The sequence below is a fragment of the Coregonus lavaretus genome (genome assembly GCF_964263955.1).
Source record: "Coregonus lavaretus genome assembly, contig: HAP1_SCAFFOLD_9076, whole genome shotgun sequence".
Taxonomy (NCBI): domain Eukaryota; kingdom Metazoa; phylum Chordata; class Actinopteri; order Salmoniformes; family Salmonidae; genus Coregonus; species Coregonus lavaretus.
The window spans coordinates 1-17,375 of record NW_028163325.1 but is presented as its reverse complement, the minus strand read 5'-3'; the positions used below and the strand labels follow the sequence as shown (position 1 = coordinate 17,375).

General features: G+C 44.8%; 1 protein-coding gene across 1 annotated transcript; it reads left to right on the top strand.

Annotated features, from left to right (window-relative positions):
* Nucleotides 1-3: 3 nt before the first annotated feature.
* LOC311118226 (uncharacterized protein) lies at nt 4-12,750 on the top strand (the record flags this gene model as incomplete). Its single annotated transcript, XM_084193069.1, has 3 exons — nt 4-238; nt 572-1,307; nt 12,699-12,750. Coding segments are annotated over 3 exons (1,023 nt in total), but the record flags the coding sequence as incomplete, so codon positions are not given.
* Between the last annotated feature and the right edge of the window lie 4,625 nt (nt 12,751-17,375).

Below are 17,375 nucleotides of genomic sequence, written 5' to 3'. Positions count from 1 at the left end.
CAAGCCGCTCCGGGGTCTCGCTTCAGAGTGGTGAAGCTGGACTCTAACTCTGAGCCGTTCCGTAAGGGAAGATGGATGTGTACAGAGTACTATGAGAAGGAGGTTCCCCCTGCCGCGCCGACTTCTGACCCAGCCCCTGCACCCAGCGCTGCCGGCCCAGAGAGCGAAGCATGGAATGGGAGTGTGGTGGCCAGTGTTGTCCAGTACGGAGGCCCAGAGATGGAAGCAGGGAATGGGAGTGTGGTGGCCAGTGTTGTCCAGTACGGAGGCCCAGAGATGGAAGCAGGGAATGGGAGTGTGGTGGCCAGTGTTGTCCAGTACGGAGGCCCAGAGATGGAAGCAGGGAATGGGAGTGTGGTGGCCAGTGTTGTCCAGTACGGAGGCCCAGAGATGGAACCAGGGAATGGGAGTGTGGTGGCCAGTGTTGTCCAGTACGGAGGCCCAGAGATGGAAGCAGGGAATGGGAGTGTGGTGGCCAGTGTTGTCCAGTACGGAGGCCCAGAGATGGAAGCAGGGAATGGGAGTGTGGTGGCCAGTGTTGTCCAGTACGGAGGCCCAGAGATGGAAGCAGGGGCATCCCAGACCCTGCAGCCATACCAGCAGCACCAGGACTACAGCAGCCCTCAGACTGTCCACATGGTCCCTCAGGACCCTAACCCTCTCCTGCTGCAGCGGACCAGCATGGTCCCCCGTGGTACTCTACCTGCAGTCCCCCAGGTGAATGCCCAGGGTGCTGGGAGTCAGGCCATGCCCCAGCAGGTGCCCTATGCTATGGACCATGCCCAGACAGGCCAGCCCACGCAGCAGCTCCCAGCGGTGCTAGTGAGCCAGACAGGCAGCCGGCCTCCAGACTTCATCCAGCCTACGGCTCCTCTCCAGTCCCAGGTCCTCCCCCCACACCCTGGCTCTCTTGGGGTGTCCATGCCTGGCCCAGCCGCTGTCCCTCAACCCCTTCCGAGTCAGCTCCAGAATCTCCCAGCCCAGCAGCTGCACCCTCACCCCCAGCACCCTTCCGCCCCTTTCGTGACCACACTCCGAGCCGACCTCCAGCCCCTCCTGACCCACGGGGTGCCCCTCAGCCACACCAGCCTGGCCCAAAGCGGGGCTCCGTACGGGGGCAGCATCCCCAGCCTGACGGCATCCCAGCTGGAGGATGCCCAGAGGCTGCTGTTCCAACACCAGTCCCGGCTGGGAGCTGCAGGACGAGGCTGCTCCATGGAGAACATGGGGAAGGCTGGAGATGCCAGTGCCTTATTGGCTGCTGCTGCAGGCCTGAGGACACAGTCTGCAGATGGAGAGGAGGACAGGTAAGGATGGATGGATGGATGGATGGATGGATGGATGGATGGATGGATGGATGGCCTCTGTGTTGGAATTAGAACGGTTGAAGGTAGACTCAGCAATATGACATCATAGACTGCTCTAAAGATCCAATATGACATCATAGACTGCTCTAAAGGTAACAGTTAAGTAGGCCTACCTTACTGTGATTGTTTTAAATTAAAATGGTAAAAAATAAACAAATAGCTTCTTAGCAAAGAGCAATTTCTCAAGCAAGAACTTTGCTAGACTGTCTGGGAGTGGTCTGAGTGGGGAGGGGCCAACTGGAAACTAGCTGTTATTGGCCGAGCGGTTTGGAACCCACATATTGTTCTGTTAACTAATTTACCGCCTGTGTGTTTATATACAGGACCAGTCAAAGGGTTGGACACACCTACTCATTCCAGGGGTTTTCTTTATTTGTTCTATTTTCTACATTGTAGAATAATAGTGAAGACATCAAAACTATGAAATAACACATATGGAATCATGTAGTAACCAAAAAAGGGTTAAACAAATCAACATATATTTTATATTTGAGATTCTTCAAAGTAGCCACCCTTTGCCTTGATGACAGCTTTGCACACTCTTGGCATTTTCTTAACCAGCTTCATGAGGTAGTCACCTGGAATGCATTTCAATCAATAGGTGTACATTGTTAAGAGTTAATATGTGAAATTTCTTTCCTTAATGCGTTTGAGCCAATCAGTTGTGACAAGGTAGGGGTGGTATACAGAAGATAGCCCTATTTGGTAAAAGACCAAGTCCATATTATGGCAGAACAGCTCAAATAAGCAAAGAGAACAGACCAAGTCCATATTATGGCAGAACAGCTCAAATAAGCAAAGAGAACAGACCAAGTCCATATTATGGCAGAACAGCTCAAATAAGCAAAGAGAACAGACCAAGTCCATATTATGGCAGAACAGCTCAAATAAGCAGAGAGAACAGACCAAGTCCATATTATGGCAGAACAGCTCAAATAAGCAAAGAGAAACGACAGTCCATCATTACTTTAAGACATGAAGGTCAGTCAATCCGGAACATTTCTTTTGTTGCAAAGAAAAAGTCATATCTCAGACTGCCCATCTTAATCTTTTCTTTTTATTGGCCAGTCTGAGATATGGCTTTTTCTTTGCAACTCTGCCTAGAAGGTCAGCATCCCGGAGTCGCCTCTTCACTGTTGACATTGAGACTGGTGTTTTGCGGGTACTATTTAATGAAGCTGCCAGTTGAGGACCTGTGAGGCGTCTGTTTCTCAAACTAGACACTCTAATGTATTTGTCCTCTTCCTCAGTTGTGCACCGGGGCCTCCCACTCCTCTTTCTATTCTGGTTAGAGCCAGTTTGCGCTGTTCTGTGAAGGGAGTAGTACACAGCGTTATACGAGATCTTCAGTTTCTTGGCAATTTCTCACATGGAATAGCCTTCATTTATCAGAACAAGAATAGACTGACGAGTTTCAGAAGAACGTTATTTGTTTCTGGACATTTTGAGCCTGTAATCGGACCCACAATTGCTGATGCTCCAGATACTCAACTAGTCTCAAGAAGGCCAGTTTTATTGCTGCTGTACACAGAGAATCAAGAGAATAATATATTTAGTACTGATCAAATCAATAGTCTATTTAGTCCTGATCTAATAAAGAGAAGTGTATTTACTCTTGATCGAATAAAGATAAGTCTATTTAGTCATGATCCAATCAAGAGAATAGTTGATTTAGTCCTGATCAAATTTAAGAAGTCTATTTAGTCCTGATCAAATCAAGAGAATAGTTGATTTAGTCCTGATCAAATTTAAGAAGTCTATTTAGTCCTGATCAAATCAAGAGAATAGTTGATTTAGTCCTGATCAAATTTAAGAAGTCTATTTAGTCCTGATCCAATCAAGAGAATAGTCTATTTAGTCCTGATCAAATCAAGAGAAGTTGATTTAGTCCTGATCAAATCAAGAGAAAAGTATATTTAGTCCTGATCAAATCAAGAGAATAGTCTATTTAGTCCTGATCAAATCAAGAGAATAGTCTATTTAGTCCTGATCAAATCAAGAGAATAGTCTATTTAGTCCTGATCAAATCAAGAGAATAGTCTATTTAGCCTTAAAATGGGAAATGACCCTTTACGTTGGCTGGCTTGTAGGCTACAACCTAGTGTTTTATTAGTGCTGAACGATTAGTGCTTTTTGAGGTCGTTTCGGTTAGATTATTTACAAAAAATAATGGATTTAGTTTTTGATCCTTTTTTTAGACATTAAATGCATTAAGTGAGTTTAATGCTGTAACAACAGAATAGAACCATGAGTTAAAGTCCCAAGATGGAAGAGACGTCCCATTACTGCTATCTCTTGTTTATTTCATCACTTTATTATTACATTTTACATTTTAGTCATTTAGCAGACGCTCTTATCCAGAGCCACTTCCTTATTCTCATCTCTATAGAGCTGCAGACGCTCTGATCCAGAGCCACTTCCTTATTCTCATCTCTATAGAGCTGCAGACGCTCTGATCCAGAGCCACTTCCTTATTCTCATCTCTATAGAGCTGCAGACGCTCTGATCCAGAGCCACTTCCTTATTCTCATCTCTATAGAGCTGCAGACGCTCTGATCCAGAGCCACTTCCTTATTCTCATCTCTATAGAGCTGCAGACGCTCTGATCCAGAGCCACTTCCTTATTCTCATCTCTATAGAGCTGCTGTCTGACAGATTCACTATTTTAGTAGTTCTTCAGAGTAAATAAGTCATCCTTTTCTGACTGCTGAATCCCAACTATAAATCACTCAGATCGTGTATTTTCAGGCTCAGGAAGCCACTGCTCTCTATCCCTCTGATCACACGTTCTCTGTTCTCTCCGTTCTCTGTTCTCTCCGTTCTCTGTTCTCTCCGTTCTCTGTTCTCTCCGTTCTCTGTTCTCTCCGTCTCCGTGTTGTAGTTTCAGCGGGCAATGAATGATGTAGTTAATTCTGTGCTAAACTATGTAGAATATTGGCCTGTTGGAAACTACAACTCCCTGCTCCGTCGCCCAGTTCAGGCTGGATCTGATTTATCTCTACAGAGTCTGTACATAGTTCACAGGGGAAAAAACTACGAAATGGAATTAAAATAATTAAACCGACGTCGGTCAATTAATTGTTTTAAAAACTGAAAATGACTGAAATGTCAGTTAATCGCTCAGCACTAGTGTTCATATTTAGATGAGATCAAATCATGGAAGGATCTTCTTCTGATTGGATAACTGAGTACAAAATGTTCCCATGTATTCACTCAACCAATCTGTGATCGACAGCTGAACCAACAGCACAGGAGCTGTAGAGCCCTGTCTAAAGGATAGATCACTATCTGAACATTGACTGTTTTAATAGAGGGGCTAGCACTGTAGAGCCCTGTCTATAGGATAGATCACTATCTGAACATTGACTGTTGTTTTAATAGAGGGGCTAGCACTGTAGAGCCCTGTCTATAGGATAGATCACTATCTGAACATTGACTGTTGTTTTAATAGAGGGGCTAGCACTGTAGAGCCCTGTCTATAGGATAGATCACTATCTGAACATTGACTGTTGTTTTAATAGAGGGGCTAGCACTGTAGAGCCCTGTCTATAGGATAGATCACTATCTGAACATTGACTGTTTTAATAGAGGGGCTAGCACTGTAGAGCCCTGTCTATAGGATAGATCACTATCTGAACATTGACTGTTGTTTTAATAGAGGGGCTAGCACTGTAGAGCCCTGTCTATAGGATAGATCACTATCTGAACATTGACTGTTTTAATAGAGGGGCTAGCACTGTAGAGCCCTGTCTATAGGATAGATCACTATCTGAACATTGACTGTTGTTTTAATAGAGGGGCTAGCACTGTAGAGCCCTGTCTATAGGATAGATCACTATCTGAACATTGACTGTTGTTTTAATAGAGGGGCTAGCACTGTAGATCCCTGTCTATAGGATAGATCACTATCTGAACATTGACTGTTGTTTTAATAGAGGGGCTAGCACTGTAGAGCCCTGTCTATAGGATAGATCACTATCTGAACATTGACTGTTTTAATAGAGGGGCTAGCACTGTAGAGCCCTGTCTATAGGATAGATCACTATCTGAACATTGACTGTTGTTTTAATAGAGGGGCTAGCACTGTAGAGCCCTGTCTATAGGATAGATCACTATCTGAACATTGACTGTTGTTTTAATAGAGGGGCTAGCACTGTAGAGCCCTGTCTATAGGATAGATCACTATCTGAACATTGACTGTTGTTTTAATAGAGGGGCTAGCACTGTAGAGCCCTGTCTATAGGATAGATCACTATCTGAACATTGACTGTTGTTTTAATAGAGGGGCTAGCACTGTAGAGCCCTGTCTATAGGATAGATCACTATCTGAACATTGACTGTTTTAATAGAGGGGCTAGCACTGTAGAGCCCTGTCTATAGGATAGATCACTATCTGAACATTGACTGTTTTAATAGAGGGGCTAGCACTGTAGAGCCCTGTCTATAGGATAGATCACTATCTGAACATTGACTGTTGTTTTAATAGAGGTAAGGATGAACATTGACTGTTGTTTTAATAGAGGTAAGGATGAACATTGACTGTTGTTTGAATAGAGGTAAGGATGAACATTGAGTGTCTGTTAAAGGTGAGGAAATGTCAGTTGTTCAGGACCTGCCCTTTATATTTGGATCTAGGTTGTGACCGTCTCTCATTTGATAGGGCTGGATCTAGGTTGTGACCGTCTCTCATTTGATAAGGCTGGATCTAGGTTGTGACCGTCTCTCATTTGATAAAGCTGGTTCTAGGTTGTGACCGTCTCTCATATGATAAGGCTGGATCTAGGTTGTGACCATCTCTCATTTGATAAGGCTGGATCTAGGTTGTGACCGTCTCTCATTTGATAAGGCTGGATCTAGGTTGTGACCGTCTCTCATTTGATAAGGCTGGATCTAGGTTGTGACCGTCTCTCATTTGATAAGGCTGGATCTAGGTTGTGACCGTCTCTCATATGATAAGGCTGGATCTAGGTTGTGACCGTCTCTCATTTGATAAGGCTGGAATCTAGGTTGTGACGTCTCTCATTTGATAAGGCTGGATCTAGGTTGTGACCGTCTCTCATTTGATAAGGCTGGATCTAGGTTGTGACCGTCTCTCATTTGATAAGGCTGGATCTAGGTTGTGACCGTCTCTCATTTGATAAGGCTGGATCTAGGTTAGTGACTAACTCCTTAGCCTCGTTTCACCCTGCTCTAATTCTGATCTATCTATTCTGTGACCACAGTTAACATTTCTACACAAAATGCAACCGTTTTTTTTTTTTGTGTCCAGTTGACTTCAGACTTGAACAGTCTTGGTTCCTGTGCAACCGATAGGTGGGGTTTTCACACAGGAGACTCTTTATAGAGTCCAGTCCCAACTCCCACCTGCTGCTGCAGTGGATCCCCTATAACCCTAACCCTGTTTATGGTTACACCTATAGAGTACAGTCCCAACTCCCACCTGCTGCTGCAGTGGATCCCCTATAACCCTAACCCTGTTTATGGTTCCACCTATAGAGTACAGTCCCAACTCCCACCTGCTGCTGCAGTGGATCCCCTATAACCCTAACCCTGTTTATGGTTCCACCTATAGAGTACAGTCCCAACTCCCACCTGCTGCTGCAGTGGATCCCCTATAACCCTAACCCTGTTTATGGTTCCACCCTATAGAGTCCAGTCCCAACTCCCACCTGCTGCTGCAGTGGATCCCCTATAACCCTAACCCTGTTTATGGTTCCACCTATAGAGTACAGTCCCAACTCCCACCTGTTGCTGCAGTGGATCCCCTATAACCCTAACCCTGTTTATGGTTCCACCTATAGAGTACAGTCCCAACTCCCACCTGCTGCTGCAGTGGATCCCCTATAACCCTAACCCTGTTTATGGTTCCACCTATAGAGTACAGTCCCAACTCCCACCTGCTGCTGCAGTGGATCCCCTATAACCCTAACCCTGTTTATGGTTCCACCTATAGAGTACAGTCCCAACTCCCACCTGCTGCTGCAGTGGATCCCCTATAACCCTAACCCTGTTTATGGTTACACCTATAGAGTACAGTCCCAACTCCCACCTGCTGCTGCAGTGGATCCCCTATAACCCTAACCCTGTTTATGGTTCCACCTATAGAGTCCAGTCCCAACTCCCACCTGCTGCTGCAGTGGATCCCCTATAACCCTAACCCTGTTTATGGTTACACCTATAGAGTACAGTCCCAACTCCCACCTGCTGCTGCAGTGGATCCCCTATAACCCTGTTTATGGTTCCACCTATAGAGTCCAGTCCCAACTCCCACCTGCTGCTGCAGTGGATCCCCTATAACCCTAACCCTGTTTATGGTTCCACCTATAGAGTACAGTCCCAACTCCCACCTGTTGCTGCAGTGGATCCCCTATAACCCTAACCCTGTTTATGGTTCCACCTATAGAGTCCAGTCCCAACTCCCACCTGCTGCTGCAGTGGATCCCCTATAACCCTGTTTATGGTTCCACCTATAGAGTCCAGTCCCAACTCCCACCTGCTGCTGCAGTGGATCCCCTATAACCCTAACCCTGTTTATGGTTCCACCTATAGAGTACAGTCCCAACTCCCACCTGCTGCTGCAGTGGATCCCCTATAACCCTAACCCTGTTTATGGTTCCACCTATAGAGGACAGTCCCAACTCCCACCTGCTGCTGCAGTGGATCCCCTATAACCCTAACCCTGTTTATGGTTCCACCTATAGAGTACAGTCCCAACTCCCACCTGCTGCTGCAGTGGATCCCCTATAACCCTAACCCTGTTTATGGTTCCACCTATAGAGTACAGTCCCAACTCCCACCTGCTGCTGCAGTGGATCCCCTATAACCCTAACCCTGTTTATGGTTACACCTATAGAGTCCAGTCCCAACTCCCACCTGCTGCTGCAGTGGATCCCCTATAACCCTAACCCTGTTTATGGTTACACCTATAGAGTACAGTCCCAACTCCCACCTGCTGCTGCAGTGGATCCCCTATAACCCTGTTTATGGTTCCACCTATAGAGTCCAGTCCCAACTCCCACCTGCTGCTGCAGTGGATCCCCTATAACCCTAACCCTGTTTATGGTTCCACCTATAGAGTACAGTCCCAACTCCCACCTGCTGCTGCAGTGGATCCCCTATAACCCTAACCCTGTTTATGGTTCCACCTATAGAGGACAGTCCCAACTCCCACCTGCTGCTGCAGTGGATCCCCTATAACCCTAACCCTGTTTATGGTTCCACCTATAGAGTACAGTCCCAACTCCCACCTGCTGCTGCAGTGGATCCCCTATAACCCTAACCCTGTTTATGGTTCCACCTATAGAGTCCAGTCCCAACTCCCACCTGCTGCTGCAGTGGATCCCCTATAACCCTGTTTATGGTTCCACCTATAGAGTCCAGTCCCAACTCCCACCTGCTGCTGCAGTGGATCCCCTATAACCCTAACCCAATAGGGTTTCTATAGGCTACCAAACAAAGTGGCCATAGTATTTAAAACATCTATTTTCACGTTATGGTCTACTGTACCAGACCAGGTCTGACTTTCCCTTGTATTAGTCATTCGTTCTGCTCATACATAGTCTACATTTGTTTTAGCATTTTAGTTACAATGAAGATGACAAATGTTGAAGCTGATTTTAAGAAACCAGAAGTATTGGAGAAACGTTTCCTCACTGTTTCCCAACTGTTTCCCAGTGAGACGCCTCATCCTGTCCCGGGCTGCTTCCTGGGTTCTGGATGAGACTCCTCATCCTGTCCCGGCCTGCTTCCTGGGTTCTGGATGAGACTCCTCATCCTGTCCCGGCCTGCTTCCTGGGTTCTGGATGAGACTCCTCATCCTGTCCCGGGCTGCTTCCTGGGTTCTGTATGGTTTGGATGGCAGTGAACAGTTAGGTGCAGTGGATCCCCTATAACCCTAACCCTGGGTTCTGGATGGTTTGGATGGCAGTGAACAGTTAGGTGCAGTGGATCCCCTATAACCCTAACCCTGGGTTCTGGATGGTTTGGATGGCAGTGAACAGTTAGGTGCAGTTACATCTGAAGCTGGGCCACAGGTGGGGGCGTTGCCACTTCAATTATTCAAATGAGGTCACTCTCCGCCAATGGCAGCCAGTACAGCGCTGTTTTCATGCATCATTTCTGCAGTTGGGACGGGAGCTGCAGATTCCCAGCTTAGCGGAGCCAGTCAGTCTCGCTGTGGTTATCCTTTGTGCTGCTTCAGTGTAAAGACTGCCCCGGTTGTCAGCTTGTACCGCCCGGAGAACGGACCTTCTGCCAATTCTGATGTTTCTTTACTTTTATTACACTGGACATTTTCTACATTTGAAATATTGCCTTTTGTTTTAATGGATGGAAAATGATGAATTCCCATTGTTTTGCAGTGGAGATGGACCTTGGTGTTTGTCAACTGAGGAATTTGTCTATTTCTTTTCTGTCTTCCGTGCTTGCTAAAGAGACCAGTCCAGTCAGGCTTGACAATAGGTAACATGTTTTCCCAGCTTATTTATCAAACTTGTATGCAAAAGCAATAGAATATGGCTATGCATCAAATGAATGGGACCGTGACGGTTAGAATTTCAATGTATTATGATGATTATATGCTTTAATGCGTGGTGCGGTCCTGCAGTATTGAGGGGTTCATAACTTGATGAGCTCTGCAGTGTTAAACTTTTCCGCATCGTGTTGACTATAAATAATTTATAACCATAACATTATATAACCCTTACATAAACCTTGTAGCTAAAGTCCCACAACCTGGTAGTTAAACCCCAACAATAATACTCTTATAGCTATATATAAAGACTAATAGTTGTACATTCCTTCATTCAGTCCGTTAATGTGATGGCAAAAATCTGTTTATTCTAAAGAGTTCAGAATGCACCTTCACTAATACCCACCGTGTCAACATCTGCCAAAACCCCAGTGACGTCTATATAGGGTTAGCTAACCCTAACCCCAGTGATGTCTATATAGGGTTAGCTAACCCTAACCCCAGTGATGTCTATATAGGGTTAGCTAACCCTAACCCCAGTGATATCTATATAGGGTTAGCTAACCCTAACCCCAGTGATGTCTATATAGGGTTAGCTAACCCTAACCCCAGTGATGTCTATATAGGGTTAGCTAACCCTAACCCCAGTGATGTCTATATAGGGTTAGCTAACCCTAACCCCAGTGATATCTATATAGGGTTAGCTAACCCTAACCCCAGTGATGTCTATATAGGGTTAGCTAACCCTAACCCCAGTGACGTCTATATAGGGTTAGCTAACCCTAACCCCAGTGACGTCTATATAGGGTTAGCTAACCCTAACCCCAGTGATGTCTATATAGGGTTAGCTAACCCTAACCCCAGTGACGTCTATATAGGGTTAGCTAACCCTAACCCCAGTGATATCTATATAGGGTTAGCTAACCCTAACCCCAGTGATGTCTATATAGGGTTAGCTAACCCTAACCCCAGTGATGTCTATATAGGGTTAGCTAACCCTAACCCCAGTGATGTCTATATAGGGTTAGCTAACCCTAACCCCAGTGATATCTATATAGGGTTAGCTAACCCTAACCCCAGTGACGTCTATATAGGGTTAGCTAACCCTAACCCCAGTGATGTCTATATAGGGTTAGCTAACCCTAACCCCAGTGACGTCTATATAGGGTTAGCTAACCCTAACCCCAGTGACGTCTATATAGGGTTAGCTAACCCTAACCCCAGTGATGTCTATATAGGGTTAGCTAACCCTAACCCCAGTGATGTCTATATAGGGTTAGCTAACCCTAACCCCAGTGATGTCTATATAGGGTTAGCTAACCCTAACCCCAGTGATATCTATATAGGGTTAGCTAACCCTAACCCCAGTGATGTCTATATAGGGTTAGCTAACCCTAACCCCAGTGACGTCTATATAGGGTTAGCTAACCCTAACCCCAGTGATGTCTATATAGGGTTAGCTAACCCTAACCCCAGTGATATCTATATAGGGTTAGCTAACCCTAACCCCAGTGATGTCTATATAGGGTTAGCTAACCCTAACCCCAGTGACGTCTATATAGGGTTAGCTAACCCTAACCCCAGTGACGTCTATATAGGGTTAGCTAACCCTAACCCCAGTGACGTCTATATAGGGTTAGCTAACCCTAACCCCAGTGATGTCTATATAGGGTTAGCTAACCCTAACCCCAGTGACGTCTATATAGGGTTAGCTAACCCTAACCCCAGTGACGTCTATATAGGGTTAGCTAACCCTAACCCCAGTGATGTCTATATAGGGTTAGCTAACCCTAACCCCAGTGATGTCTATATAGGGTTAGCTAACCCTAACCCCAGTGATGTCTATATAGGGTTAGCTAACCCTAACCCCAGTGATGTCTATATAGGGTTAGCTAACCCTAACCCCAGTGATGTCTATATAGGGTTAGCTAACCCTAACCCCAGTGATGTCTATATAGGGTTAGCTAACCCTAACCCCAGTGATGTCTATATATAGGGTTAGCTAACCCTAACCCCAGTGATGTCTATATAGGGTTAGCTAACCCTAACCCCAGTGATGTCTATATAGGGTTAGCTAACCCTAACCCCAGTGATGTCTATATAGGGTTAGCTAACCCTAACCCCAGTGATGTCTATATAGGGTTAGCTAACCCTAACCCCAGTGATGTCTATATAGGGTTAGCTAACCCTAACCCCAGTGATGTCTATATAGGGTTAGCTAACCCTAACCCCAGTGATGTCTATATAGGGTTAGCTAACCCTAACCCCAGTGACGTCTATATAGGGTTAGCTAACCCTAACCCCAGTGACGTCTATATAGGGTTAGCTAACCCTAACCCCAGTGATGTCTATATAGGGTTAGCTAACCCTAACCCCAGTGATGTCTATATAGGGTTAGCTAACCCTAACCCCAGTGATGTCTATATAGGGTTAGCTAACCCTAACCCCAGTGATGTCTATATAGGGTTAGCTAACCCTAACCCCAGTGATGTCTATATAGGGTTAGCTAACCCTAACCCCAGTGATGTCTATATAGGGTTAGCTAACCCTAACCCCAGTGACGTCTATATAGGGTTAGCTAACCCTAACCCCAGTGACGTCTATATAGGGTTAGCTAACCCTAACCCCAGTGATGTCTATATAGGGTTAGCTAACCCTAACCCCAGTGATATCTATATAGGGTTAGCTAACCCTAACCCCAGTGACGTCTATATAGGGTTAGCTAACCCTAACCCCAGTGATGTCTATATAGGGTTAGCTAACCCTAACCCCAGTGATATCTATATAGACTATACAACATAATGTTTGAATGAATCAATGTGTTATTGTTAAAGCTGGAGTTGTGTATGTTTGTGTTTCAGTTCTTCTGGTGCCAGTTTGGTGGCAATCGACAATAAAATCGAACAAGCAATGGTAAGTTAATATCCTCATTGTTAATATGTATGTAATATAATCAAATCTAAATGACTAAAAGGTCAAATGTAAATGTCAACTTTATTTAAACGGAATAGGACCGGTGTTCAGAGTACTGGAGTCTAATTAAAGTGTTGGAACATCTGACTGTTCTGGGAGAGAGAACGTGTCGGTAATAAAACCGTTGGATACTTGGTACAATAAAGACACTTTGATTGAATGACTGCAACCGTCTCTGTATTTGCCGTGATCCGGTTGGTCGGTTCCCTGTCAGGTGTTGCTAGGCAAGTCTGCTCTCAGATGCCCCGGTATAAATAACTGATCTGTTAGCCCCTCCCTGCCGATGCAGAACATTCTGTTCTCTAGCTTGTCAGTTTGAAGGCGGGAACTGCATTAGACCACTAACTAACCACTAACTAACTGCTATGGGAATGCTTCCTCTCATTAGACCACTAACTAACTGCTATGGGAATGCTTCCTCTCATTAGACCACTAACTAACTGCTATGGGAATGCTTCCACTCATTAGACCACTAACTAACTGCTATGGGAATGCTTCCAGTCATTAGACCACTAACTAACTGCTATGGGAATGCTTCCAGTCATTAGACCACTAACTAACTGCTATGGGAATGCTTCCACTCATTAGACCACTAACTAACTGCTATGGGAATGCTTCCTCTCATTAGACCACTAACTAACTGCTATGGGAATGCTTCCTCTCATTAGACCACTAACTAACTGCTATGGGAATGCTTCCTCTCATTAGACCACTAACTAACTGCTATGGGAATGCCTCCTCTCATTAGACCACTAACTAACTGCTATGGGAATGCTTCCACTCATTAGACCACTAACTAACTGCTATGGGAATGCTTCCTCTCATTAGACCACTAACTAACTGCTATGGGAATGCTTCCTCTCATTAGACCACTAACTAACTGCTATGGGAATGCTTCCACTCATTAGACCACTAACTAACTGCTATGGGAATGCTTCCTCTCATTAGACCACTAACTAACTGCTATGGGAATGCTTCCTCTCATTAGACCACTAACTAACTGCTATGGGAATGCTTCCACTCATTAGACCACTAACTAACTGCTATGGGAATGCTTCCAGTCATTAGACCACTAACTAACTGCTATGGGAATGCTTCCACTCATTAGACCACTAACTAACTGCTATGGGAATGCCTCCTCTCATTAGACCACTAACTAACTGCTATGGGAATGCTTCCACTCATTAGACCACTAACTAACTGCTATGGGAATGCTTCCTCTCATTAGACCACTAACTAACTGCTATGGGAATGCCTCCTCTCATTAGACCACTAACTAACTGCTATGGGAATGCCTCCTCTCATTAGACCACTAACTAACTGCTATGGGAATGCTTCCTCTCATTAGACCACTAACTAACTGCTATGGGAATGCTTCCTCTCATTAGACCACTAACTAACTGCTATGGGAATGCTTCCACTCATTAGACCACTAACTAACTGCTATGGGAATGCCTCCAGTCATTAGACCACTAACTAACTGCTATGGGAATGCTTCCTCTCATTAGACCACTAACTAATTGCTATGGGAATGCTTCCTCTCATTAGACCACTAACTAACTGCTATGGGAATGCCTCCTCTCATTAGACCACTAACTAACTGCTATGGGAATGCCTCCTCTCATTAGACCACTAACTAACTGCTATGGGAATGCTTCCACTCATTAGACCACTAACTAACTGCTATGGGAATGCTTCCACTCATTAGACCACTAACTAACTGCTATGGGAATGCTTCCACTCATTAGACCACTAACTAACTGCTATGGGAATGCTTCCTCTCATTAGACCACTAACTAACTGCTATGGGAATGCTTCCTCTCATTAGACCACTAACTAACTAACTGCTATGGGAATGCTTCCTCTCATTAGACCACTAACTAACTGCTATGGGAATGCTTCCAGTCATTAGACCACTAACTAACTGCTATGGGAATGCTTCCTCTCATTAGACCACTAACTAACTGCTATGGGAATGCTTCCAGTCATTAGACCACTAACTAACTGCTATGGGAATGCTTCCTCTCATTAGACCACTAACTAACCGCTATGGGAATGCTTCCTCTCATTAGACCACTAACTAACTGCTATGGGAATGCTTCCTCTCATTAGACCACTAACTAACTGCTATGGGAATGCTTCCTCTCATTAGACCACTAACTAACTGCTATGGGAATGCTTCCTCTCATTAGACCACTAACTAACTGCTATGGGAATGCTTCCTCTCATTAGACCACTAACTAACTGCTATGGGAATGCTTCCACTCATTAGACCACTAACTAACTGCTATGGGAATGCTTCCAGTCATTAGACCACTAACTAACTGCTATGGGAATGCCTCCAGTCATTAGACCACTAACTAACTGCTATGGGAATGCTTCCACTCATTAGACCACTAACTAACTGCTATGGGAATGCTTCCTCTCATTAGACCACTAACTAACTGCTATGGGAATGCTTCCTCTCATTAGACCACTAACTAACTAACTGCTATGGGAATGCTTCCTCTCATTAGACCACTAACTAACTGCTATGGGAATGCTTCCAGTCATTAGACCACTAACTAACTGCTATGGGAATGCTTCCTCTCATTAGACCACTAACTAACTGCTATGGGAATGCTTCCACTCATTAGACCACTAACTAACTGCTATGGGAATGCCTCCTCTCATTAGACCACTAACTAACTGCTATGGGAATGCTTCCAGTCATTAGACCACTAACTAACTGCTATGGGAATGCTTCCTCTCATTAGACCACTAACTAACTGCTATGGGAATGCTTCCCCTCATTAGACCACTAACTAACTGCTATGGGAATGCTTCCTCTCATTAGACCACTAACTAACTGCTATGGAAATGCCTCCAGTCATTAGACCACTAACTAACTGCTATGGGAATGCTTCCAGTCATTAGACCACTAACTAACTGCTATGGGAATGCTTCCTCTCATTAGACCACTAACTAACTGCTATGGGAATGCTTCCCCTCATTAGACCACTAACTAACTGCTATGGGAATGCTTCCTCTCATTAGACCACTAACTAACTGCTATGGGAATGCTTCCTCTCATTAGACCACTAACTAACTGCTATGGGAATGCTTCCAGTCATTAGACCACTAACTAACTGCTATGGGAATGCTTCCTCTCATTAGACCACTAACTAACTGCTATGGGAATGCTTCCAGTCATTAGACCACTAACTAACTGCTATGGGAATGCTTCCAGTCATTAGACCACTAACTAACTGCTATGGGAATGCTTCCAGTCATTAGACCACTAACTAACTGCTATGGGAATGCTTCCTCTCATTAGACCACTAACTAACTGCTATGGGAATGCTTCCACTCATTAGACCACTAACTAACTGCTATGGGAATGCTTCCTCTCATTAGACCACTAACTAACTAACTGCTATGGGAATGCTTCCAGTCATTAGACCACTAACTAACTGCTATGGGAATGCTTCCTCTCATTAGACCACTAACTAACTGCTATGGGAATGCCTCCTCTCATTAGACCACTAACTAACTGCTATGGGAATGCTTCCACTCATTAGACCACTAACTAACTGCTATGGGAATGCTTCCTCTCATTAGACCACTAACTAACTAACTGCTATGGGAATGCTTCCTCTCATTAGACCACTAACTAACTGCTATGGGAATGCTTCCACTCATTAGACCACTAACTAACTGCTATGGGAATGCCTCCAGTCATTAGACCACTAACTAACTGCTATGGGAATGCTTCCACTCATTAGACCACTAACTAACTAACTGCTATGGGAATGCTTCCTCTCATTAGACCACTAACTAACTGCTATGGGAATGCTTCCTCTCATTAGACCACTAACTAACTAACTGCTATGGGAATGCTTCCTCTCATTAGACCACTAACTAACTGCTATGGGAATGCTTCCACTCATTAGACCACTAACTAACTGCTATGGGAATGCTTCCAGTCATTAGACCACTAACTAACTGCTATGGGAATGCTTCCTCTCATTAGACCACTAACTAACTGCTATGGGAATGCTTCCAGTCATTAGACCACTAACTAACTGCTATGGGAATGCTTCCAGTCATTAGACCACTAACTAACTGCTATGGGAATGCTTCCAGTCATTAGACCACTAACTAACTGCTATGGGAATGCTTCCTCTCATTAGACCACTAACTAACTGCTATGGGAATGCTTCCACTCATTAGACCACTAACTAACTGCTATGGGAATGCTTCCTCTCATTAGACCACTAACTAACTGCTATGGGAATGCTTCCACTCATTAGACCACTAACTAACTGCTATGGGAATGCTTCCTCTCATTAGACCACTAACTAACTAACTGCTATGGGAATGCTTCCACTCATTAGACCACTAACTAACTGCTATGGGAATGCCTCCAGTCATTAGACCACTAACTAACTGCTATGGGAATGCTTCCACTCATTAGACCACTAACTAACTGCTATGGGAATGCTTCCTCTCATTAGACCACTAACTAACTAACTGCTATGGGAATGCTTCCTCTCATTAGACCACTAACTAACTGCTATGGGAAT